Source organism: Triplophysa dalaica, chromosome 23 (genome assembly GCF_015846415.1).
Source record: "Triplophysa dalaica isolate WHDGS20190420 chromosome 23, ASM1584641v1, whole genome shotgun sequence".
NCBI classification, from domain to species: Eukaryota; Metazoa; Chordata; class Actinopteri; order Cypriniformes; family Nemacheilidae; genus Triplophysa; species Triplophysa dalaica.
Window position 1 is genome coordinate 9,144,917 of NC_079564.1, and position 27,435 is coordinate 9,172,351.

The 27,435-nt window shown below is 37.0% G+C and overlaps 1 protein-coding gene across 1 annotated transcript in view; it reads left to right on the top strand.

Moving 5' to 3' along the window:
• Positions 1-27,435, top strand: part of tmem108 (transmembrane protein 108) — a 47,133-nt gene that overhangs the window by 16,738 nt on the left and 2,960 nt on the right. The window contains exons 3-5 of the mRNA XM_056739104.1: positions 13,816-13,899; positions 25,628-26,731; positions 26,964-27,118. Coding sequence (XP_056595082.1) covers positions 13,860-13,899; positions 25,628-26,731; positions 26,964-27,118 — 1,299 coding nt within the window. The 5' untranslated portion in view covers positions 13,816-13,859. The remainder of the gene's footprint in view (positions 1-13,815; positions 13,900-25,627; positions 26,732-26,963; positions 27,119-27,435) is intronic.

Consider the following 27,435-nt stretch of genomic DNA (forward strand, 5'->3'; position numbering starts at 1 on the left):
ACCGGATTACCACCTCAGTGTTTGTATTAACTTTCGAATTATTGAACGGACCGGGGTCAATTATTCCTCACATAAGGAACGCTTGTGTTTGGATGTCAGTATGGTTACACCGCACATTTCTCTGAGGCTCTAATCAGTTGTGAAGCAGCCGCCTCTTGGAAAGACGAATGTGATAATGCATTAATCTGAATGAAAAGGTGTAGTTACGTAACACTCCTCCTCAAACACACTGTCCCCTGCTTCAGTCTCCTGCTTGTTTTATTGATCTTGTAGCAGGAATTTCTTAGTGCTTTCCTAAACACACCCACACACTTGAAACTGCAGCTGTGTCCTTCTGCTCCTTAATGCTGAACGTTAGGAAGCCTCTTACAATCACCAAAATCCAGCACAACACATCCTTCCGTCTGGAGCATCCGTTCCTGCTATTGTCAGCATGTCAAGAATGTGCGTCAGGAGGTAAAATTAACTAACTGTAAGAACTCTGGCCTTTCCTGCCATAGAGTGTCGGTTTGTATCTTCTGTGTCTGATTGAAGTGATTCAGGGAGTGCGTGTGTCTTTGTGTTCAACCGAACAAAGACATTTCTACAGATTCCTTTATATCTTGATTGACAGGAGTTTCGTCCAATCAGCAGTAGCTATTCCATTCCATTAAAATAGCTACCTTTTCCGGTTTGACTGATATATCGTTGCGTTTTCTGATTTGTCGTTTTGTTTTCTGATTTGTCGTTGTGTTTTCTGACTTTTTATTTTCTTTCCCGAATTGTTGCTGTGTTTTATAATTTGATATTTTGTTTTTGGATTTGATATTGTATTTTCAGATTTGTCATTTTGATTTTGGGGTTTTATTTGCTTTTAGATTTGTTTTTTGTTTTTAGTTTCGCGATTTGTTGTTTCGTTTTAACACTTCCCGGCCACTGTATAAATAGATTATAGGTATAATTCAACTTTATGTAAAGACATTAAAAAAATTAAGTATTTATAAAATTCCATGTATTTTGGGTATTCAAATCCTCTGTATCCTATTACGTGATTGTAAGCCACCAACAGGCTTTGTCTCCTAAAGCAGCTATGATAATAATTGTGTAGCGCTCAAATTATTCTTTCCTAATCCATTTTACTCAATAACAGATAAGCAATTGTTTATTTATTTTGCTTCAATAATTTTTTTTTTCTTTCATAGTGAAATTGGCTTCTAGAATGAAAACACATTTCGACCCCCAGGGGACATGATATCTTTGATAATTTGCTGCATATATGTATGTGCCCTATGAGCAACACCAAATGCTTTAAATTTCTCTACTCGCAAACCATTATCATGAAATCTGAATCATTCATAAGAGGGGTAAGCTGGCATAATCAAACTCACCCTTGGGATTTTAACCCTTTAAATATGCCTAATGATAAAGGCTTTTAATACATCCTATATTAGAGATTACCAACCCTCTCCTCTGAGATTTTTAGGTGGGCTGTCTGGTTAACCTTGTTTGCTAAACATGTTTTTTTATCAAAATTTTAAAATGTGGTTATTTCATCTTTGTCATAACAAATCTATGTATTTTATATTTTTATTGAAATGAAAATTGAAATGATTAATCAGATTCGCTTGGTAGGAATCTGATTCATATTGTACAACTCCACAAATAAAATATTGATTTAGATATAGAAAAATGTATTACTCACATCCGTCCTTCATTTTTTTCCCATTTTATCATGAAATCATTCACAATCATTACGAAAACGTATTACATTATGATGTATCACTCACATCCATGGCACAAATACTATAGCCCAGGTTGAATTTTCAGGCTGACATTGACCTTGCATTTGTTTATATGACAGTCTATCAGGTAGAAACAGACTCGGATGTTTTTGTGTTGTTGTGTTTCCTGCTTGCTTGTTGTGTGGGAGGACTAATATGTTGTCAGCTCCCCTGCTGCTACATCCACTGCCGTGTCAGGCCACCACACCAGACATCATCACTGTTTATCTCCATTTACCCACAATGCCAAGGGAGCCTTTCTAGCTCCTGTGTGTATCTGGGGACGTGAATACTTCTGCTTTGGACTAACAGCCAATTGCGACAGAGCTTGGGCCAGATGCTGAATTATAATTGGATGAAATAACACCAGTTTCCTTGCTGGACCATGGATGACACTTAGGGATGCTGGTGCTGACTTTTCGTTTTAGGGAAGGTTTAATTTTAGGAGTTTTAGTTTAAAGGGATGTAATTTGCAGAATATGTGATTTTGTTTGTGATGAAGTTTTTGAGTTATTTTCATGTTGTCTCTGGCCATCACACTAAAGGTGTAGGTGATATGATGTGTATTTTTTAAACCCAGTCATCTGTAAAACAAAATACAACACTGGATTCTTGTAAAAGATTAAAGTTGGCAATACATAAAAAAGGTAGGAAGCAATAATAATAAAAAAAATTGTGTAACTTCTGTTTTTCATCACAATGGTCTCAGATCTATTCAAAGTCTTCTGTGTCGGGTGTCTTTTAATTTTAAGGGTGCTTTAAATACTTCGGAGAAGGTAACACAGAATATTGTGAGGAACCTTGACAACCTTTGCTACGGAGTTTAAGTGAAGAGAGAAAAATCTCTGTAGGCTCTTTGCTATTATCGCAATAGTGTTGAATAAAAAGATACATGGAGGATGTGGGAGGCAAAGTTGGATGAGAGAGAAACTAAGAAGCTAGAATCATTGACTGGTTGAAATAATGTTGCTTTTAGAAATATGCATATTAATATATTCGTAAATAAATTTTATTTTCTGCATTAATCAATGGAATCTAAGCAAGGTAAATAAAAAGTAAACACAGACACAGCCAGTTTTGCATTATTCTGAGGTCAACTGCGAATAAAAAATGATCATGTACTGCCCAGACTAACAGATTAGAGGACCACCATTAGCCATCCTTTAGTTACAACAGTCAATAATCAATGTGTTTGACTGGTTAAGCATGCCATTTAGAGCCAAAACATGGATTAACCTAAATTGGCTGTCCGATAAACATGATCAAGTACAGTTACCAATAGTATTTGGCTGTTATAGTCAGTTTGATGTTGTATAATTTCACAATTCAGCACATAATACAAATGTACAGTAAATTCAAAACCACAGTGGGTATTATTACAACTATTTTGTCAATTATTTGAGCTTTTATTACGCAATTATTGTGTAAACCATGTATGCTGTAATTCTTCTTTGATGGACCCTGATTGATTTATTTATTGTGTTGTGACTGTGGGTTTTGGCTTTGTATTACATTTCGTGTGTGTTTCAAAGTAAATGTGGTCATAAACACCCTGCAAATAAGAATTGATCTATTGGAGCCTCTGTGCACAAAGACACTGACCACAGATCAATGTCTGTAGAACTAGGTTGCCACAACAAAATGTACAGAAAAACATTATCAGCTTTTTAGATTCACTTGTTTATCTTGATCTGCTACACATTTTGTCCCTGACCTTATAAATTATAAAAGCGTATACAGCACCTGATGGAAACACAGAAAACACAATATTTGTGAAACAGGATTTACTGACAAATCCTATTCTCTGTAAAACTAAGACATCAAAGAGATTAATTATGCAAAATAATGTATTTTAATAATACCATCTTGTTGACCGCCTAAATGAGATTCTAAAAATGTAAACACAGAGGACCTAAAACCGACTCTGCATTGCAAACTAGTCTCATGCGTCTCTCATGTGGGTGGCAGTCCTGCAATTTCATCTTTCTGAAGCATTCCTGTATTTTATCTTCCTTTATTCTCCTTGTTTATTTTAGTATGCCTGTGGGCTTCTGCCTTGTGCAAAAAATCCCTTTTGTGATTCTTTTTGTGATTTAAAAGTCACTATGGAGTTATCACACCATAGCTTAGAAGGAAATCTCTATATGATCCAATGGGACAGTAGGGCTGGAAATAGTCACTGGTCAAACCATGATTAACCACGGGCTCTCTGATCATCATCATGATTGTTGTTGGTTAAAGATCAATGCAGCACAACCCAGTATCACGTCGAAGCGTGTAACAGACTCGAAAAAGCGTGTTAGTGTGCCTTCTCTAGGCGTGAATATGACTCTTTGTATGAAGGTGGAGTAATGTCAGCAGTACGGTGAGATTTTTGAACGTTTTTATAATTCATGACGTGTACCTTACTTTGTGCATACGCATTTTAGCACGTTATCCGACCCGAACCCTAAACCTGACAGTTTGTATATTATATATTATAAAACACAACACATAACAGGCAGATATAGCTACAGATGCTATTTATTCAAAAAGTGCAATTATTCTGAGCGCTCTGAGACCAAAGATCCCCTTCTCTGTCCGCCCTTAAACTGGATCCATTTGCGTACAATTTAAAAAATTGCCACCAGAACGTCAGCTTCGATTGTGGAATGACATTGGCTCTCGTGTGCAACATGACTCGTACATAAAATGTGTAAAAACACATTTTCTAATTATTTGTAGTTATTGTTACCTTACTTCTTGACTGACTCTCAAATCATTCTTTCGGCGATTCAGCTTGTCATATCCACTCCTTTCGGTCATCCTACTCTGATCTGATTGGTCAGATGGTCTAGTCTGCGCTTATTGGACAACCACGTGCAGTGTCGCAACTGGAAGGTAGACATGCATTGGAGGGACACAAATCCGACCCAGAACTGAAATTAGAACGACATACGTGCGCTTGATTCGGAGGTGACTCCTTTTTCCCAAGCCAATAACTTTGTTATTCGTTCACTTTCAGCTTTACAACTTGGTACATTGCTTACATTCACACGCAGCAACATTACATAATGCATAAAATGTCATTTTAAGGACATTTTAATATTTACTCTTTAAATAATGCCTGTGGCAGACTTTTATTTGCTATTTATCGTAAGGAGGTGGGAAGATTTAGCTTAAGAGTGGGGTCAAGTCCTCTAAAATATATAATATTATATAAGTATAAATAATGGTTATTTATAAAATTGTTTTAGTTTTACAAGTGCAATGAACTGATCATGTCATGTTCACGCCTAGAGGAGGCGAAGCGTGACACACATTTCCAAGTGGACCATCGTGTCTATTACATGCTTTGGCCTGATACTGGCTTGAAAAGACTAATCCAAAGATTGGTGGAATTCATTACAGAATGTGCAGATGAACACATTTTTGTGTCCAAGGGAAACAGTTAGATAATTTGTGATTAGCATTTGTGATTTTTCTTTGCTAGAGTTCTATGGAGCTTGTTCTTTATATTATCATTAGTTGTGGTTGTGCTTATAAGTGTGATGGTTGAAAGTCTTGTGAAGTGAACCGAATTTAGATGACAAATATATTTTATCTCCATTTCTTTCTGAGCAACAGATAATGCTCATGACAAGCATGTCTGTGCCAACTAGTAGTTTTGTCTTTGTGTGCATGACCGCTCAAGTCGAACATTGGAGGGAGTGTGTAATTTCCCCTCATTTAAACTTGTGTTACTTCAGACTGCCTCTGTAATCATTTATCTCAGTTCAGGAATGTACAGATGTTCTGACAATCCTGGTGATTTCCACTGGTTTTTGCTTGTGGTCATCAAACACTTTCTATGAAGCTTATCTGAAGGTTTACTTGATAACTTGTGAAGTGTATCTTTTGTAATGTCCAGTTTATATGTTTTTGGTCCTTCAATAGCTGCTTCTGCTCTGTTTAAATTTGGTTTGTTCAGATAGTTGTTTGGTTCATTTCAATTTGTTTAAATTAAAAGTTTGGACCACACGTGAATAAAAACAAAGTAGAAAACACACTCAAGATAAAGTTGGACCCATTTATGTGTGCGTTTATGTACTTGATGGATTATGGTGCTTATAGTCGTTTATAAAGTATTTGTTTTACTGTCCAGACTGTGTGTGTCTCACAGTTGCTGTGTCAGTTAACCACACACCAGCTCATCTTGTAAGAAACACCACAGACTAGATGACAATCTGTCAGTGTGGATGCACTCGCACTATGAATCTGTTTATGGCTTGTCGCTCCCTTCGTTCACATGTCACTTTCCTCTATGTCAGTCCAGTACAGTTGAAGTGTGAAATACCAAAGTCCCTTTAGGGAAGTCACTGTACTCAGCTGCCTTGTTTGCAACGCCTCTGGGCATATAGTTAAGCCCCCTTAGTCATATCTACTTGAATTGTGGAACACTGATGATACCAGAAATTCTGTTTCTTATACTTAAATTATGCTAAAAACACACATTTTTCTTTAGTGATTGGCTCTTTTTACAGTGAGGCGGAGCTTCTGATGCTAGAGCGGCCATATTGAGAGTTCCATTTTCCACCATAAATAGTAATAAAACTGTGGCGTCTTGTTTGGCCGTTTTAGAGGCTTTGATTATGTTTTTTGGGTGTTTAACAATCGATGTTCATGTCTCTAATCTAAAAACGCTTTATATTTCACATATTTCAAGACTATTGTTCATCGCTGTCCCACTTCTAACAAAATTTCTGGATTTCTTCCGGTCTATATAAAGTCCAGGCCTCCGAAACGCTCTGATTGGTAAAGTTGACCAGGTCTTTCGTGATTGGTTTCCGCTTCTCAGGCTGTCGTGATTGGGCGGTGCCCCTCTCACGTGTATTCATAAATTTTGACCTTTAACAATAAACAGTAACAATGGCGTCAACTTCACTTTATCAGTTAAAAACATGCAGATCGATCGAAGTGTAAAGGAGGTCTCCTAGTGCATTATCAAACTTCAATCTTTGCAAATCGCAATTTTTTTCCTACTATGGGGAGGGGAATGACACCGGACCGAATGGCGTCAGACCGTTTATACTAAATAACACGAATAACTGAAGCGTTAGTTTTGCCTTTTTATATTGGACCCAAGTTGGATAATAAAACAAGCATATTGACCAGTAGACATTTGCAAGCAGGACTTCAATGGACGCTTCATAGAAGTGTTTAAGAGGTAAGCGCACACACACACAATATCAGTGTATTACACAGAACTGCTTTAACAGCCGATGTTAAAGTCATGAAAGCTGTAATTTGACCATTGGTTATCTTAGAATGTGTAGCCGAATTATTATTACCAGCTGTAGGACTGTGATGAAAGTGAAAGTGGTTTAGCGTGTAACTCAATCAAATGTTTACACTTCCACTTCTTTAATGAAGACCTCGCCCCTTTTTTGGCATATTCCTGTAGCTGGAAGTTATTAAAAGCATTTGGAATATTGACATCATATACCCGGGAAGCAGAGGGCTGTAATCCATTCCAGCCATTCTCTGTAGTCCTTGAAAAGCGAATTCTTTTAAGACAATATCTCGCTTGGCACTGAACTTTGAGCTTTATCATTTTGCAGGTATTATTTATGGTCTAACATCAACATAACAAACTAACTAAAGGTTGAAAAATGGGATTGTGGGGAACGTGTTCTTTAAGTTAACTTTAAAGAATGAATGAGTTTAGATATATTATAAAATTCATTTTGTTGCTAAGTTTCAATACAGTGCCGACCATAAAGCTTTGCAATGTGAATGTTAAGAGTGTGTCTACATGCATTGAACTCATTTTATCACATGAATATGAGTAACGCCGTGAAAAAAGCGAATTGCAAATGGTTCTCTGAAAGCCTACACTAATTAATACTCCATACAAGTGTATATTATGTTTTGTGTAAATGACTCACCCATTCAAGGCAAATTTTTCACGATTCAGGCAGGTTCTGTTCACTTCAACTCAAGTTTCCTCTTAGTGAATCATTTGAGTTGTTTCAGTTACATCAGTTTTTCAGAGACATCACCCACACAGCATCAAACCGACAAGTCCTGTGATTGTCCAGAGTGACTTTTGCATTAATCACAGCTGGCACATTCATCATTACACTCACACAGCAAGAAACCCACACTCATTCATACACCTACACATGATGTACCTTTGTGTGTCGTGACACAGACTCTAAATTACTAAACAGCTTACTAATGCAAATCTTGAATATTCGATACACATTCTTTACCCAAGATCTATCAACATACTATTAAGTGTTTAGATATCCCTATATTGACGGTCGGAAGTACACTATGAGGGTATATAATGCGCAGCGGTAAAGACTTAAATGTATTGTTTATACTATAGATTTTAAAAAGTTTTTCGTGAAAGGCTTTAGGTTATTTAAATTGACTTCGGGAGTGATAAGGAAACATAGAGTAATGGATTTTTTTTTTTATAATAAGGTTAACAACGGAAATAAAGTAGGCTTAAGTTTTATGTTTATTTTTAGATTTTTTTTATTTTTTCAAAGCATTATTTTATTTCAAATTACTTTAACCAGATTTAAATAAATCTTTCCTTTTTTTTAACTAAAACTGGTATAAAAGGGAAAAAATTGCCTTATATAGGGTATGGAATCTTTTTATTGAACTCTTAAGATGAAAAAATATTTATTTTAAAATTATTTTAACATTTTTTAAATATATATTAACTTTAGAAAAGGATGTTGTAAAGGAAACAAATTTACTTTAAAAGTGGTATTGAAGTTTATTTTATTTATTATTTAAAATTATTTGTATTTTTTGTTTGAATTTCCAGTTGAACAAACTATATTACCATAACCAATGTATTACAGCTTTCATGCCATAATATACGTTTTTGGCCATTTTGGATGGTTTGATTGAGACCTTGTTTTCAAAAGTAAAACAATACCAGACAATTTTGTCCACGTTTCATTTAGCTCTTAACTATTGATCCAAAATGTGCTGTTTTCGTGTGCCTTTATGAAGGGACATCATTTTAAGAAGGCGTTTGGTGTTAGACACTCTTTCTCCACTAAAGTAAGAGGTGGCGAGTGTCGTTGCCTTTCCCGTGGGTGACGTGAAAGGCATGCTGGGAAGGTAATGCACTTTTAATGGCCTGGTGCAGAGCCCTGCAGCTATGAGGGGCCGTGTAGCTACGGTGCTGATTGATTACGTGCCTTGCGGGGGCCGGGAGAGTGACGCAGCACCTGCAATTCATCGCTCTCCATCAGGGCCACTGGAGAAGCAGTCGTGAATCAGCAGAACGCAGGGCTGCAAACTGCTATCAACATAGTGCTGGTCATAGGGGGGATGTTATTGTGCAGGCTGGTGAATCATTTTACATATATTAATTTATCATCTTTATTCTGAGATAGAAACATGTCTCTTTTATTGGATGAGGTTGGTTTAATTAATAGTGATGACTACTGATGATGTAGAGATACTGAAAACTGTATGATGGTTGCGATGCTGTGGACTTTTGATGTTTGTGAAACAACAACAAAATATTATAAAGATGATTAGTAGAACCTTGAATTATTAATATTTCTAACGACACAAAGTTATTATTACAAGTTAAGTTATTACATCATTACTTCATGTTGGAAATCAAGTAATTGAATATGGAAAGACTATGACACACTATGAAAGCATGAAATGTCAAACAACCGTCTGTGCACATTCACATTCTGAGAGGTCATTTGTGAGTTATCAGCGTGTCACATTTCACATGCTTGATCGCTACAATCTCAAACATACACAGAAAAAGGAAAGACGTGCAGAAGCTTACGGCTTTATCAGTCCTGCACGCTGATCACCATCATAGAAACAGCAGAATACAGACCACAGGACTAGTTCTCCACTATCAGCTAGTGCTGTTCTTCCTTATTTATTGAATCATCCTGGGATACATTAAACCCCGTTCCCAGATTTAATTTCATATTTTTGTTGAAGAACTGAGCTATTTAAACCATGTGAGAAAGACAAAGTAGCTCAACACACCTGAAGAAGGTAGACAAGACCTGCTATGAAAGAAAATCATTGTCTATTATTAGGTAGACATATGAAATAAAGCTATCTTAGTTTAAGCATTTGCTCGTAAATATTTGAACGTTATGTCTAAATTTGAACTTCATGTAATTTAATTCAAGATTCAAGAGGGTTTTAATATTAATATTTTACTCAGAATGTGTTGTTGCTGTTTTTATCTCATATGTACTCTCTAATTAATTTTCACATCAAGACCTAAAGGGATAGTTCACCCAAAAATTGTATTTTGCTGTTTATTTACTCACCCCCCAGACCATCCGTGAAGTAGGTCACATTTTGAATAAAGAAGAATAAAGAAGATTTTTTGATAAATCGAAGCTCTGGGCTTCATATAATGGGAGTATATGGGGTCCACCTGTCTAAGAGTTCCCGAGGCACATAATTCCCAAATTGCCTCAGTTGCTAAACACTCCCTTTCTGCAGGTGGCACTAAAGGCACCAGATGCTGGTATGCCATCGGCCACAAAATACTACAAGAAGAAGATCACGATCGGGACGTGTGCAAAGGCTGTAGAGTATGGCTAATATTATTAAAAATGATGTTCAGCTTTACTAAAATATAGAACGATTCGCTTTATAAGACACCATCATGTCACTGGGAGACGCTTTTTTGGAATTAAGTGCTTTAGGAACTCTTAGACAGGTGGACCCCATATACTCCCAGGATATGATGCACAGAGGGCTGCGGATTTTCCCAAAAATCGTCTTTATTGTTTTACTCAAGTCCAAATTTCACGTCACGGATGGCCTGGGGGTGAGTAAATAAACAGCAAATTTGAATTTTTGGGTGAACTATCCCTTTAGGATAAAATGGGATCTATTGCTCTTCTTTATTTTTACACTCTTATCGCAGACTTACTGTACAAGACTTTATAAGCTTCTTGTGTGCAAAATCCCAGAGAATGTGATGTCATGAACCACGTAGTTGATGTAAGGCTGACTCTGGTTTAATTGAATTAATAAGTCATGGTAAATGAATTAGTAAGTATCCTCAGTCAATTATGACCTCACAAAGAGTGCGCACAGAATTGAGTTTATGTACCGTAAATGTAGTCATATTTTGCATTTGCGTAATATATTAGTGAACATGAAATACATTTAAAGCCTTATAAAAACAATAACACAACCCATTTTTAATCATTTCAATAATTTTAGGGTGTACAAGCAATTGAGATTCAGAAGTCAATCAACTGTAAAAGTTTTCAGTATTCTTTCAAATTTGTTTTATTTGTGTCTATTTATATATATATATATATATATATATATATATCTTATATGGAAATCTTGCTTGGCCTACACATAACACCGAGTAAAGAAATTATTTAATTTTAGATATTACTTGACTGTTACACCCAAGGGTAGTTTTTACATTTGAACAAATTGCAAAAATCTGAAGTAATTTTGCTACAGGCCATTTTATTTATTGTGACCTAGTCTGTGAAAACCAGTCCTCAAATTGGCTAAATTAAATTCTGAGACAATGAGCAACAAAGTTAGATTTCAAATATTAATTTCACTATTATTTCAGTTTTTGACATGGATTAACTCAAGGTTAGATTTTTACTTTATGTTGGATAATTTTATGTAAACAGTAAATCACAAAAAAATATCTTAGCTGGGTTTTCACAGACTGGTTCACAATTTATCTCAAGGATCTGATTCTTCACTAAGAATTTTCATTTACTTTAGCCAAACTGAACACGACAGTCTGATCAATAACATTATTCTATCGGTTGTTAAAATGTTTTTGCAGCTAACACTGGACACGACCAGTGCGATGTGACACGACAATGTACATTAGAAATGCATTAGAACTAATTATAATTTTAAATTTTGTCCACACCGTACATGGCGCCTGTCGCATGAAATTTGACATTTTCTTTATTCTACAAATTATTTTATAGATTGGGTTTTAAGCATGTGTATTTTGAAGAACAATTGAAAACTTCACCACCTTCACCAGATACTGCAGCCAACTGCATACCACACAAAAAACATAAAGTTGTAAGTGTTTCTGTGCCTGTCAGCAGTGGCTAAAGGGGGGTCCTCGGATAGTTTTATATCACTACAGCATCTCAGACGACCTTGGCTCATCTTAAAACCCCTGTCCTTCAGACAGACAATTTAGAGCTGATGTCTGACAACTGACCCGTTGTGGGGAAACCACCGGGCGTTAATACAAACCAAACATCATCTCAGGAGGGAGGAGTTGTTTTCTTAGCTTGTTGGCTCAAGGGCTTAACAGACACATGGGTAATATCTCGATGTCAGGTTTCATTCTGTCCAGATTGTTCTCACAGGTGATGAGATCTGAATATAATTTTCTGTTAGGGTTGCCATGGTGACCAAAGCAGGCTCTCCACATGTACCTGTTGCCATGCAGTGGTTTGTTAAGAAAAAGGCACAAACCCCACAGCATGTTAAATAATAAATACGATTGGGCACAGATCCATGCGCCGCATCTTTGGTAGTTAACTCGTATTTGCACTCATTGCACTTTTTCCCCAACACATTTATTCTGTGTCGCAACTATTTTTGCGTGCTTAAGTTTTTCTACATCTCATTTCTTCTGTCTGAGTAAAATGCCCTCCACTTAGCCTCTTCATGCAGGTGGGCATGAATCATAAATGGATTTTATTCTAACACAAGTTCACACATTGTTTTGTTCACATATTTACTGAAAAAACATCAGAAATGTTTCCTGCGATGACTTTGTAATGACCACACTGTTACACACGCGTACCCAAAAGCATTTACAGAAGAACACAAAAGTGTGTGTGTGTCTATTGATTGAGAGACATGATGTGTATTGATTGAGAAGTCAGGAAACACACAGTGGTTGGATTTTCTCGGTTGGCTGAGTTGAACTATAATGAGAAGACGATAATGGGAAGCAGGTTTATAACCTCCGTGCTGTTGTACCGGCTGCAGATATAATGAACTGAATTGAATGGGAATGAGTTGCACAAATATTCATTAACCAGTTGCCAAAACATGTCTTATAGCATCCTATTGTATTTAATACACCTTAATTATTGTTTTGCAAGAACATCTCATCAAACAGATACTGATTGATTTAACAGCGTTGATCAAAAGCTGTTTAGGTGTAGCTTGAATTAAACGGGAGGAACAGTTCTATTTGATCCAATGCTTTAGAATGGCATTCAGCTCATAATGAATAGATTATGGAAAGGGATCAATGGTGTAGTCATTGTATGGTGGTCGCTGCAGATTTAGATTTGCATGTGATTCAGACGTCCTTAGACCCCGGGGGGGCACAAATCTCATTTCACATCCTTTATCGACCCAATATGTCTCAGGATGCAGTCAAGATACCCAAAGGACAAGATATGAGAGTGACATTTTTGACACCTTGACAATCACACACACAAACGCATAAACATACTCATGAGAGAGACTCATCCCCTGATGGAGAGAGAAAATGGGCTTGTGTTCATTTGCATTGAACGGTGTGACAGTTTCCTAAGACTTTGAAGGTGTCAATGGGGGAATAAAGCTGGAATAATGATTGTCTAGATCATAGGGTTTTAAACTGTGGGTCAGGACTCACATGTTGGTTGCAAAGTGGATCGTGGAAAGTAATTTGGCTGTTGCTGTAAATGTAACAAAAGATAAAAAGGCCTTGACTATGGTTTTGATATTTTAGCATATTTTGGTATTGCAATAACCAACACATTTTATTCAACTTAATGCAACTTGAAATTTGCTCATGTAATGTCAGGGAAATAGAAAAGCTCTTAAAACAAATGTGGAGTTTTTCAACCATATTTCAATTTTTCAATATAGATAAAAAACTTTTGACAACATTTTGACCATCTGACATCGTTTACATTTTGGAGTAGTACAATCTCTAAATCGCTTGTTTGTACACTGTATGCATATTAAGAAGAGACATATCAGTATATTACACCACATAATATACAAAATAAAATTCAGCACTTTAAAAAAATTCTCTTGACTTTCTTTTGTCCTGTAGAGAACCATGAGCACTGTGGAGGAGGAACCGGACCACATGATACCATGAAGAGAAGTCTGCAGGTTCTGCCCCACCAGCTGCTGAGTAAGTTTCTCATTATAAAACGCTGATAGTACATTTATAATATTTCAAATGCTGTGCATACTTGGCTTAGTTTTGAACCACGCTGTTCACCTGATAAATTTGGAAATGCTTTTTCTGGTGAAGCTGGTTAACCAATGAGCTCTTTCTGTATAAAGCAGTTGACACCCCGATGGGGACACAACTATACAGCATATGCTGAAGAGCAGCTGTGGGGGTGTTTCTGTGGGGATGTCTGGTCTTATTTTGGCCCTTTACGCTGAGCACTTGCAGAATATTAGTAATGGCAACAACACACGCTTGATATCCGTCTGGCTGAGAGCCAGCATGTTAGTGTAAAATGTATCAGGAACATAAGGTCGGGTAGAGAAGTCTTCCTCCGCTGTAGATCAGGTTTCATGATATTCCATGGATGTGTTCAATGGATGCTAGCAGAACCAGTCAAAAAGTTTTAATGAGAAACTGAGAATACCTCTAAGGCTCAGGTGTATTTCTACCCTTTCATCCTAACTCAACAGAGTTTTCATCCCATGTTGGGAGAAGTTCAGCTCATTTTTGATATTTTATGGATTTAGAGTTTCCAGCTGAGCCCTGTCTGACTATCTGCCTGTTTGGGAAGTTAAAGCCGCTGTGGTTATGGTGTCTGCAGGTGGCTTTGAGTTTACATTTTATGAGTTTGAATTTATATACTTTTATTCAAAGCGACTTACATTGCATTATCCTATACATTTGTTTCTTAGTATTTGCAATCCCCTGGGATCAAACCCATGACCTTGTTGTTAACGCAATGCTCTTACCACTGAGATACAGGAAAGCTATGCAATTCATGAGTATGCAGTCTCAGTTTAAAGTTTATCGTAGTTTAAAAGAACATTTAGACTTTTAAACAGTTTTTCCAATTGTGAATTTGCAAAATTGGCCCAGTTATGATTACAGAATATCCCATTTCAAACCATCCTATGATGTTTTGGACCCTTTTTCAAAGTTTACTATAAAACTGATTAGATATTTTTTCCCCAAAATTTTTTTGATACAAAAATATATTTAAAGCTCCAAAAATATCCACAATTTTAAAAACGTTCAGAAGATGTCTTATATTTCTGGTGCTTTGGTGTGTTGACTTTTTTCTGATGTATTTTTTTCTCAAGGACCCAGTTTATGTTGATGTGAGTGGTTTTGTTATTTTTTATTTATATATGATAAACTTGTTTTCCACCCATATCATAAATTTTTCTTTCTCAGTTTTTTTTCATTCATTCCAAACAGCTAATTCAGTGTATTCAAAATATTTACTTTTTACTTTTAAAAGTGAGAAAGTGCTATATTTTTTAGTATTAAAGGTAAAAAACATGTAAGCGACTTACAGATGAGGAAAACAATGGAAGCAATTGGAACAACATAAGGAAAAAAGTGCAATAAAAACAAACTGGTCTCATATAGCCTACAGGATCTGTACTCTCATGAAGCACAGATACTTGAATAAAGTAAAAATACTTCCCTTATATCTGAGTACATTTTTTCCATAAATGTGATTTAACAGATGATCAATAAGATTATTAATAACATCTAAAGGCCTATATGCTGTCTGTGTGGATTGTATCTAGAATAAGTAAACATCTGTCAAGTATTGGTACATAATTTCAATGCCTGTATTTGTGACATGAACACCATACAAAAGCTTAAACAAAAATTTTACTTGACCATTTTGAAAAACTGCAGCTCAATGATATGACTTACATGTTAAGAATGTCCTGTTTAAAGTGTTTACTTCCTGCATAACCGAAGTAATAATTTAAGATCTGTTTAGTTCCCAGTAAATGACAGATTCGATTTCCCCATTAAACAAATTGATTCCTTCTGTACCCTGTGTATTACGCTTGTCTACCCTCCTGATGGGTAAACATCCCGTTAAGAGGTATTATGGAGGACCAGCGCAACCAAAATCACAAACAGGAAAACATTATCAGAGGGTGTTATGGTTGCCGCCTTATCTATGAGCTCACATCTGCACCACCCTGCCCCCCCCCCCCTTTAACACAGGAAGTGCCCTGACTGGCCCACAATTCTCTTGGGCTAAGTGTCCCTTACTTTAAAGACTTGAACTCCCACTGAGACACTGGTGGAATTCGATCATTGGTTAGATTCATTGTTCGGGTTTTGTTTGCACTTAGAGCTCAAAATAATCCTTTGTGTGACTATCAAAGTGCTTTTATATAGCATCTCATCTACTTAGCATGCCAACAGTTGAAATTAAATGTAAGAGGAGGTTGTGTGTTTTCACTGTCTTAGGTTTTGATATGAATAAACATTGCTCAGTTATTGAGCGAGTAAATCAAAGGCAGTATTAAAAACTCTTATGTTGTCCTGATTCACAACTGTAAGTTCAAAATAATAACTTATAATGTGAGCTGTCGGGTACGATTTCACTGGAAAAGTTAGTTTGGCATCATTTGATTTCAGACCATGTAAAGATAAGTACTTCAAGTCCCTGTGAACCGGAAGTTGCGATCGTTTTTACTTCCATATTTTGACGCATTTCCGAGTGAAATGGAATTTTGAAAGAGAAAAATAGTACCCGCGGCATTTTCTTATTTCTCTTTGATTTGATGTATAAAAACAGCCGCTCCATTTTGAAATGAACCTCTTAGGAGACTGACAGTTGAAGGGGAGGTAACCTGCAATAACCAACCTGTATCGAAAAATGATTGAGATCGAGTATAATGCATAATGAGGCTCTTCAATGTCATCCAGGAAGCAACACAATGAATTCAGGTGGTCATTCTAAATGTGAGTATAAACTGATGTAAAGCTAAAGTAATACCAGGTTTAAACAGGGCCTTTGACTGTCTTATATTGTCTCTTGTTAGACTTTTGTCTCAAGGCTAAAGGTATAATTCACTGCTGAATACTAATTCCAATTGGTGCCCCGGCCCAATTAGTGTGACAGAGATAAAACACTATTCACGGCAGACTGATGGTCAGGAGAGGATATAAAGGTTCATTATCATAAGAACAGTGTTTACGTCGGTTCTGCTGGGAAACAGCCAGACTGGCCAGTTATTGAGTATCTCAGCAAAGCGGAGTGCTAATCGATGGTTTGGCTAAACACCCAGTATAGCCTTTCTTTCCTGCACCATCCTTCACATTTTCTGCTTGACTCAGTGCCCAGTTTATCACTGCCATCCAGCAAGGTTTTCACTATAGGGAGGCTTGTTCAACTATTTGGTTCTCACCGTGCAGCGTAGACATGTCACTTCTCCTGCATGTGAGCACACAGCAAAACATTAATGCTGACATCTGCTGTTGTGTCCTATTTTTGGATCCTCCATACAGTAGATTGGGATGGTGCTCGTGTGCCGTAGTGTAATGGGGCTCATTTCCAAGTTTCTGCCAAACTGCAGATTTTCCCTACTTTTTTAAACTGTAATTTTAGAAGAAGGCTGTGTTTCCAGTGCACAAAGCAAGTAGAGAGATGGAACGCTCAGGTTGCCATCCACAAATCACAGCCTTATAAATGAAAAAAATATACATTGTATATTTTCAACGCTATAAGTGTGCTTCTGAAAACGTGTACAAATAAAAATACTTCAAGTTCATTTAACTAAGCATACTAATTAAAGTTTAAGTATACTGTATATTAGGTACAGTATACTCTATTTACGATGTATACCTATTTAGTGTACTAGTAGTGTACTTGTAAGTGTACTAATTCAATACTACTTGGTACTAAATTGGGCCAGTTTTAGATACTTTATAAGTAGACAACTATTATTTTAAGTATACATCTGTACCAAAAGTGCACTTATAGGTATAATGATAGTTTACTACTGTAGTTCAATGCCTGTAGCGCCATTTTATTTATGAAAGTGCACTTTGAAGTATACACTCTTAGTACACTTTGAAGTATACTATAAGTTACTTAACCAAAAGAGTAAACGCCATTACACACCTAGTATACTTTTTACTTAATTGTAATTTTATAGAGTATACCAAAGTCCATATAAATACACTTTTCTGCAAAGTAATTTTAAGTATAGCCTATTTATGAGAAGCAAATTAAAGGTAGACTAAAAGTATACTTTTGTATTTTATAGTTATACTACAAATAAGTATACTAATAAGTTATTTTTGTAAGGGAAGCTAAAAAGCGTCCCCCTCCAAACCTTATTTGCCAAACTTGGTGCTTTTGGATGGTAAGAAAGAAACAAAAACCTGTATTGCTCAGTTTAATGTGGGGGGAAATGTTGTTTCAGTGTGGTTGAGAAGTGTGACAGTCAACACTTGCAGTCTCATACTACAGGAGCCATCTTGTCTCATCTCTGGAGGTGATGCTGATGCATAATATTGAGTGATGGATGGGAAGAAAAGCTGTACACTCCTACAATCTGTCGAGGCCATTTGAGATCTTAGTGTCTGTGGCTCTGATGCAGGAGACTTACAGACAGTTCAAGGATCAGTATGCAAGATGGATCTGTTTTTGTTATTTATGACATTTCTGAAAGTCACAGGCTATTTATGCATTCCAGGGATTTTAATTTAAGAAGGTTTAATGCATAAATTCCTTTTCCTGCATTAGTTCCCTAATGAGCTAATGGATAAAGGTCGGCTTCATCATAAATTAAAAAGGTAATTTATAAGTGATATTATATTCTTATACCTAGCAACTCATTCACCCTCTTGCCTTACCATGACCACATACACCCTTTGCTCGACCTGGCCAACATTAGCATCCATATAACATATAGCCACTGCATAGTACTGCACTATACGGTGCGGTACAGCTCACTTTGGGGGTTTTTCCACTGGGTACCGTACCTAGTGCCTGACACTTTTTTGGTACCACCTCGGTTGCGGTTCCAAGTGTACTGTACCGATACCAATTGGGTAAAGAGAATCACCAGCGTCATTGGATTTGCAACACATGAATACGCATTTCAATACGTAATATTGGGATTTCGTTATACAGTCAGGTCCATAAATATTGGGACATCGACACAATTCTAACATTTTTGTCTCTATACACCACCACAATGGATTTCAAATGAAACTAACAAGTTTTTTGACAAGTGGGAGGCACATATGCAAACTGTTGTAATTCCTACACTGTTCACCTGATTTGGATGTAAATACCCTCAAATTAAAGCTGACAGTCTGCAGTTAAAGCACATCTTGTTCGTTTCATTTGAAATCCATTGTGGTGGTGTATAGAGCCAAAAATGTTAGAATTGTGTCGATGTCCCAATATTTATGGACCTGACTGTATGATGCTTATCAATAAAATAGAGACTGAGAACCTTAACGCATTTCTAAATGCTTTGTGTGACTTCGAGCTCTTTGGTGTAAGATTGATCAAACTCTCTAGCATTTTGTTTTGCCATCCACCATCTATATGCTCCATTACTCCTGCATTGTGCGTGTGTTTGTTCCGTCGCAATGATGCTACGGCAGTAGAGGCACCGCAATATATAACCCCCACCCACTTACTAAAGTGCGCTACTAAACTGCTGTGGAAAAGCAATGTGAGGCGTAGTAAAATGAGCTGGACCGAGCCAAGTCGTAATTAACCTGACGGTACCATGCAGTGGAAAAGCACAAGTAGACTCACTCAGATCCACAAAAAACGGCACTGTAAAAGTATTTGTCTTCAACAAGCAGATTCAATTTGATTATTTGGTGAAAGTTTCTGTATTGTATGTATGTAGTCAAACTTGTCAGAGAAAGTCCTCATAATATTTTTTTAATGCAATTTTGTAATGAAAGTCATTTTTAACACCGAACAAAGAGAAAGCAATTATTACAAGGTTAATCATTCCATGTGCAAGCTCGGGCTTGTCAAACCAATTTATCTATCATAGAATAACAAAGAATTTATGCATATCCATTTTCAATCCCATGTTCTTCATTTTCTTTTTTCTATGTGGTCATGTGTCCATCACACCTCTCCTCACACCAACCTTCGATTTGTTCGGCTGTGAATAAAAGCTTGCGTCTTCTGCTGGACTCTCCATCACCGTCTGTTTATTTGCCTGCATCGGAAAAGCCCTCTTTACAACTCTGATGCGGTTTCTCTGGAAAAGAGGGGGTCAGGTGTTATTGTCCGTGTTAGACCCTGTTAAACCTTTACACCATCAACACAGAGGACACTGCATCTCAAACTAATTATACCAATACCACTCTGACCCTGACACACACAAGCTTGCATACTCACAAACAAATGCACAGATGCCCCGTGGATATAGTGTGTGTTGAATTTACAAGTCTTTACACATAATCTATAAATGAATTGCTATTGACATATCATTTGCATTTGCAATGTGTTTGTCATAGCCTGCACGTCTCAAAATAAATTGCTTTGCAAAAGCAGTTTGCATTCTTCACATCTGTTATGTTCGACTAAGTATCGTGTTAACAGTGTAAAGGTCATGGATTTTACTTTTAGAGAACACATAATGATAAAATTAACCTTGAATGCAACGTCTGAAAAATGGATAAATGCATCCACATTATATACATTTATTTAATTACTGTACTTAGACATCATGGAGTGCACGGCAGGTGATTTTACATATGGCCTCTGAAAAAAACTTGCCAACTACGGAATGCAAAATAACAAGAAGGCATCTGTTTTTGTAATATTTCTTATATTTACATTTACAGTTATTTACAGGGCCCCCAGTCATCTGTGATCGGCACTGCTCGTTTATAGTGTAAAATGATGCACAGCACCTTCATACACACCTTGTGCTTCAATGCTCATCTTGCAAAATAGCCTTTGCCCAGTTCTGGCACTGTGATGTAGTATGTGGCCTTCTTCCTCTTCCTCCCACTCACTATTAGAATGTGAGTCAGAGGAGTGTGAAATTTTGTGTGTGTGTTTGTTTGTGTGTTTGTTTGTGTGGCAGCATAAATGCCACCAGAGAGTGAGTCATTCATTGATAAATGCGAGAGAACCTTTGTCAGGCTTGTGTTTTTAAAGCAAAAAAAATGAGCATGGCAAATGTCGCTCCTTTCTTTCTCGCTCCCGTTCATTCATGCACAACCACACACTCTGATGGTGTGGTTTAATATGATTTACCCAGTTTGGACATGTTGCTGGACCATGCTTTCTTGCTCCTGGAACAAGATTCCTATTAAGTAATGAAAGTCCATGGACTGCTCGTGGTCTGTTCACCTATTATATATGACTGACTGACTGGCTTCATGTAACTTAATAAAGAGGTGTTTGGTGCATTTAAAATGACATAAGGGTGAGTAAATATTTGTCTTTGGGTGAATTCATGCTTTAAGGACAACACGAATGACATTGACAATTCCTTTTACATTTGGTATGAATAATTTTAATTTAGGTATTATGTACATATGAAAAATGAATATGGACAGTTTGAAATGTTATAGCGCATGCACGCATTCGTTGGCTGCACTTCAAAAACAGTGCCTTTAGATTATTAATTATAAAAATGAAAAAGAAACCGAGAAGAACCATAACTTGGCTAAACTTGTCTCTCCAATATTTTGAATTTAGACTGCGATACCAAGCTTAACCACTAGATGTCAATGTACCATACGATTTCTTTAAATGCGACCAAACTACAGCACCCATATTTCACAAAATGGCCGACAGTAGGGGAAAACTTTTTGTTTCCGGCCGCACTACTGCCATAGCCATTCATTACCATAAATAAAAGTAGTATTTGTTGTTCGATTTATTCATGGTTTACTGGAAGATGTAAAAATAGGGAAAATAAACATTACAAAAACATCGTTCCATGTGCGATGTCATGATTCTGCCTCATCATTTCATGTCTTTCATGGTCTGGTGCCAGGATCATGACAGAGCCTCATGTTGTATGGAGCGAAACATATTATTGTCTGTCATAACTTGAATATGTGTTCTCTCCGGTCTCGTCCATAGCCCCGCCCCTCTCGTGCCTCATTAGCTTTCCATCAGTGTTTATTCAATGCACCTGCCCTCTGTTAATTATCATTGTTAGTGTCCCTATTTAATGCCCTCTTGTTTCCTGTCATGTGCTGTCGAAACTTTCCGACACCTGTCTCTACGGTGACGCCTAGTGGTCATATTCAAGATTGGCTCAGAAACAGGCTTGATTACAAGTCGAATACACAAATGTTGTATCCATTTATCCACTGAATAAGTGGTGGAGGGGTTAGTGTTTTCAGTTGGCATATTGTAACCCGGGTTCGCTTCCCGGTTACAACTTACTATGTATCGTCATTATAATACACTTTTAAAAGATGCATTTTAATACATTCTTAAGCAGATTATTGTTGCATTTAAGTGTGTAAATGCTCCCAAATCACATATGTACGACACCTCTTACGTAGAGGCTCTATTATTATTTAATCTATAAATATATCTATCTACCTAACTATGATATCCTATCTCCAACTTATGCTGTTCTATCTGTCACAATCTAACTAAGCCATTATGAATGTGCCACTATATCTATCCTAACAGTTCATCACTGTTAAATCCTATTTTATATTATCTTAATAATAACTTTTACCTATATATAACTAACCAAATTAAACTATAAATATTACCATATCGCAAATCATCGACTATGGTAAAATCTCACTCCTCTCACAAAAAACCTCTAGGTGAAGTCGCTTTAACGCCACTTTTATACTTTGTGGGAGTTTAGTTTAAACAGATGTGCGCACGTGTGGTTTGTTCCCGAGGCTGTCAATCAAACGCAGATTCAGCAGGTATGCTGCGTTTCGACACACTTGTGAAGCACCCCATGCTTCGTTTAGCTGTAGTCATGTGACATGGATGTTTTGAATCACACTTCGGAGCAGTGTTTCGAAACATCTGCACTTCTGGATCTCGACACAGTGTCAAAACGCAGATTATGCATCAGCCATCCCTAGTGATTGTTTAGTATAGTCTAGTTTGGTATTTGTCACGTCATAGTTTTATGTAGCTTTAGTTAGTACCTTGTCCTTCTGTTTTGTCCCCCTTGTGGAGGTTTTGGTTTATCTTTTATATCTCTGGATAAGTCTTTGTTCTCGCTCCCCCATCGTGGGTGTTTTACTTTGTGCGTTTGTAATAAAGTATTTTGTCGTTCATCGCTGTCTGCACCTGGGTCCTCATTGCAAATCATGAAAAGCGATTTATTTATTATCAAGGTCTGATATACTGTATGTATAAAGACAAATCAGCATAAAGGGAGCGCTGCATGCCTAAATTCATCTGGTCTACGCAAATGATCTGTGTAGTAAACGGAGCTAGAGCATTGACCGGACAAGCGTTTACTCTACTTCCGGTTTCTACATGTAACGCTGTGAAATAGGTCTATTGTTTATTTAATCAAATTAACATAAAATTCAACCAATTATTTAAAACAATTATTATACAATCGAATAAAATATATTATAATGCATAAATTAAATTAAATATAAATGCAGATTCAGTTGTGCGTGATCTTTATCTGTGTGTTTGTATTTATCTCTGTTTCTTCATCTCATGTGCAGCGTTTCACTTGGATTAATTATACGTTTTTTATAATCCTGGATATACACAAATATATGTTTCATGTTTTATTCATGAAGGTGATGTTTTATTAATGCTGTGTTGGATTGGCATGGGTGTATGAGATGAGCTTTTTCTGATGGGGTCCAAGAAAACAGGACATGACAAAATACGTCAATGATTTTGGACTTTGAATTCAGCAAGGATTTGTGTGTTTCTGCATTTGCCAGATGCTTTTATTCAAACTCAGAGTGCATCCAATGTATGCGTTTAATCATTATGCGTGTACCCTAGGAATCAAAGGCACGATCTTTGCGCCGCTAATGCTATGATGTACAAATTGAGCTACTGGAGTCCTGGAGCACACTTGACCATGTGGGTTTCTGGCATGTACTGCAAATGCTTTGGGATATCTTAGATGCAAACGACTGATTAAAAAACAAAAAAAACTGCCGCTGTTTAGTTTTTCATAGAGCACCTCATACATATCAGACCTACAGAGTTATTAAGTGTTGAAAAATAATTCATATTTTGATTTACATTTCTGCATCCATGAAACGTGGCAATTGGGTAATCAAACGCGTCCTGGTGATATGCAGTAGTGTGTTGTTTATGTTAATATTTGAAATGATTTGGTGTTGGATTGACAGATATCACTCTGAATAATCATCTATATCCGTATCATTGGAGAAATTAAGTGTATCGGTGCATGTCTATTTTTAGTATCTTATGTACTTACAGACTTTTCACCGTCACCCTACAGACTACAGATGAAACCTTATGGCTAAATCTGGCATTTGATGGTTTTAGATGCCCATGAAATAAATGTGCATTGTCCCCTTTAAAAAAAAGAAAAGAGAAAGTGCGTCAGTGCCTGTAAAGCGAGAACTTGAAGGGTTCTGGTAACATAATGAATGTTACCTTTTAAACAGCTAATACAAAAATACAGCAGCTGGCATTTCACTTTCATCTCTTCATGTCTTCTTCTGATATGTCATTCCTCTGTAAGTCTCACCTCTTTCTTTCTTCCTTTCGTCTTCTAAGAGCTGAAGCTTGGTTTCTATAGCAACTGAAAGAGCATGTTGATGAAACAATGGCCCTACTCTGATCAGTCAGGTGTCAAAGCTGCTTGGATGTTTGTATTTTCTGTGGTTATAGACCTTCGTATGTTTATATATTTTTTTATTGTCTTCATTTCTTTTTTCCTCTATTCTTCTTATTTGTTCTTGTTTGTTTTAGTAAAATCCCTTTAAGCCCACACTTTTATATTTGTATATCCTTCGCAAATTGTGAAAATAGGATTTACTAAACTCTTACTCTTTTTAGAGTACAAGAACAAACTAGTGGACATATGTACATGATCACCACATATTTGTACAATATTTGCTTTTAATGCCCCCTCAGAATGGATCAAAATATGATGTGTATGTTACAAAGTGGACAAAACAATAAGGTTTTAGGGTACTTTGTATTTAAATTTGACCGAATTCTACTGTTTATTTTGAAAGATTTTCATGTATTTTCGATAAACTTAAAAAATAAACCTGTCAAATGACAGAAAAAGACAATTTACAAGAAGAACATGAAAAACGGTTATTTTACAGAATTGGCGCCCTAGGTGCTAGAAAACTATTGTTTAGAGTCAAATACAGTAGGAATTACAGAACATCAAAATACAGAAAAAGACAGAAAATTTACAAGAAAAACATGGAAAACATGTACTTTTATGTGAATTTTTCTTACTTTATAATGTTTTTCTGTAGCCTCAGCTACTTATTATAGGATTAAAAAAATTATGTTTTATTATGTTATCATGTTTTTATTGTATGTTATGGTCTTAGTTAGCTGTAATTTTTTAGTTATTATGGCTTAAATCAAACTAAACCAACTGCACTTTGATTGATTTTAATTGGAAAGCACAATAAAAAAATCTCTTTTGGGAAATAAACTCTTAATTTACAGTAGGAAATTTATCTTTACTTCATATCCTAATTATTTTTAGGATAAAAGAGTTTTTTTGGTCCAGGGTCACATTTACTTTCATCAATACTAGATATTTCAGACCAGACAGAGTGGGGTATTTAGCGTGTTTCGAAGGAAAATGATATGTGTGGAGAGCATTCACTCAACATAATAATCTCATTTTTTTACGGAGGTGGCTTTCAGAATGTTTTGCATGTAAATTCTTCATATCATCTCTACTTCCCTCTCACATCTCCATCTTTTTCTCTTTTACAGGTGTGTTCCTGATTCTGTCAATGCCAGTTGGGCTGGCGTTCTCCTCAGAGAAGCTTCACCCCAGCCAAACACTTCTGGACTTTGTCTCCATGTCACCGAGGAGCAGAACTCTCTCACCAGTGCCCTCGAGCTGGCAAGACAGTTCCAGCAGTGGGGAGCTGCACGACCAAGCTTTGCCCAATCTTGAGGCCATCCACAGAAGCACTGTCCACACACTACAGACACCGAGGACAACTGTACCTTCTGCCAAAATCCAGGATATTCCTGAAACAGACGGTTTTACAACAGCATGGGTCAATAAGGTCTACCCTACACTCGCTTTTATTCCCAGAGACCAGAAACCATCTAGAATCCCTCATTTAGAGAAAGCAGACGCACCCAAGCTGACCACTAAAACAGAAGCCCTGAACTTTAGCACTAATAGCAGCAGAGAGCAGATCAACGGCACTGGACTGGACAATGGAAATCAGGCCACAAATCCTGGCTATGGACAATCTTTTTTCTCAGGGACTGAAACCAATGTGGCCCCTGGTGCCAAACATCCATCATCTCTTTTATCATCTTCATCATTTTCAGCTGCCAGAACTCACAAAGATCAAAACACTGATGAGTCGGCTCCACACCACCACGTCATCACATCTCGTGAGGTATCTTCAAATGAAAAAACAACGCTCCCTTCGAAAACAGTGGGAGATGCATTGCCACAAACTGAACTCCGGTCTCCATCCCCAGCCCCGTCCTCCAAACACATAACAACATCCAACGTCACTCTGTTAGCTGACAGCGGAATATCTGTCGAAAACAAGTTGGACGCGAACACGACCGCTGAGTCTTTTCAGCCCCTGCCTGATGTCTCAGACATTATCAACAGCACAGATGCCTCATGGCCCGCAGCGAATGATTCAGACGTCTCGAAGACACCTTCCACAGAGAGCGGGAGCTTCATGAACAGACAGGTCCCAGCCACCACGCAAGGACCGTTGGGGTCCGGTAACCAGTCAGGTCCTGCGCTGGCTCCTCCTCATGAAAAAAACACCATCTGCCTGGACAAAATGGACATTGTGTGGTTGGTTCTTGTCATAAGTGTGCCTGTTTCTTCATGCTGTGAGTAACCATATCTCACCTCCTCCAGTTTTTACAACCCCTCTCTATCTAGTTTTCTGAAACTTTTACTTTAAGGAAGAACATAGATGCAAGACCTTTGAGTATTTTCCTTGGAAGTTTCTTAAACACTTCATATAACAATTCTGAAAAGGTCCTAATGCTAAAAAGAAAACAGTTAGATACAAAATATGTATCGGCGCATGAGCTTTGATTCATATATTCTTTTCTTCAGCTGTGTTGTTGACCGTATGCTGTATGAGGAGAAAAAAGAAGTCTGCCTCTCAGGAGAACAACTTGAGCTACTGGAATGACGCTATCACTATGGATTACTTCAGTCGCCATGCTGTGGAGCTGCCACGCGAGATACAATCACTGGAGACAGCTGAGGTACTGATAGAGGACCAGAAACTAGAAAACCGAAGCTTACATGGGACATCCAAACACTGAGCCCCAGGGCTCCGAAAACATCTCAGAACGGCTAAATCTGGGTTTTAAGAAGGCATGACACTAAGACCCCTAGTGCGCAAAATCTGGAATTTCAAACTAAAGCAGTCTGAATTGGATTTTAACCAAATAAATTACATTTAATCTAAATATATCTAAGATTTGACAACAAAGTAGATGTTGTAGACTTAGTCCTATCCGAGTAAGATAAGGACAGCATAGATGGGTTCATTGTTGTTAATTGATCTCACTGTGTATTT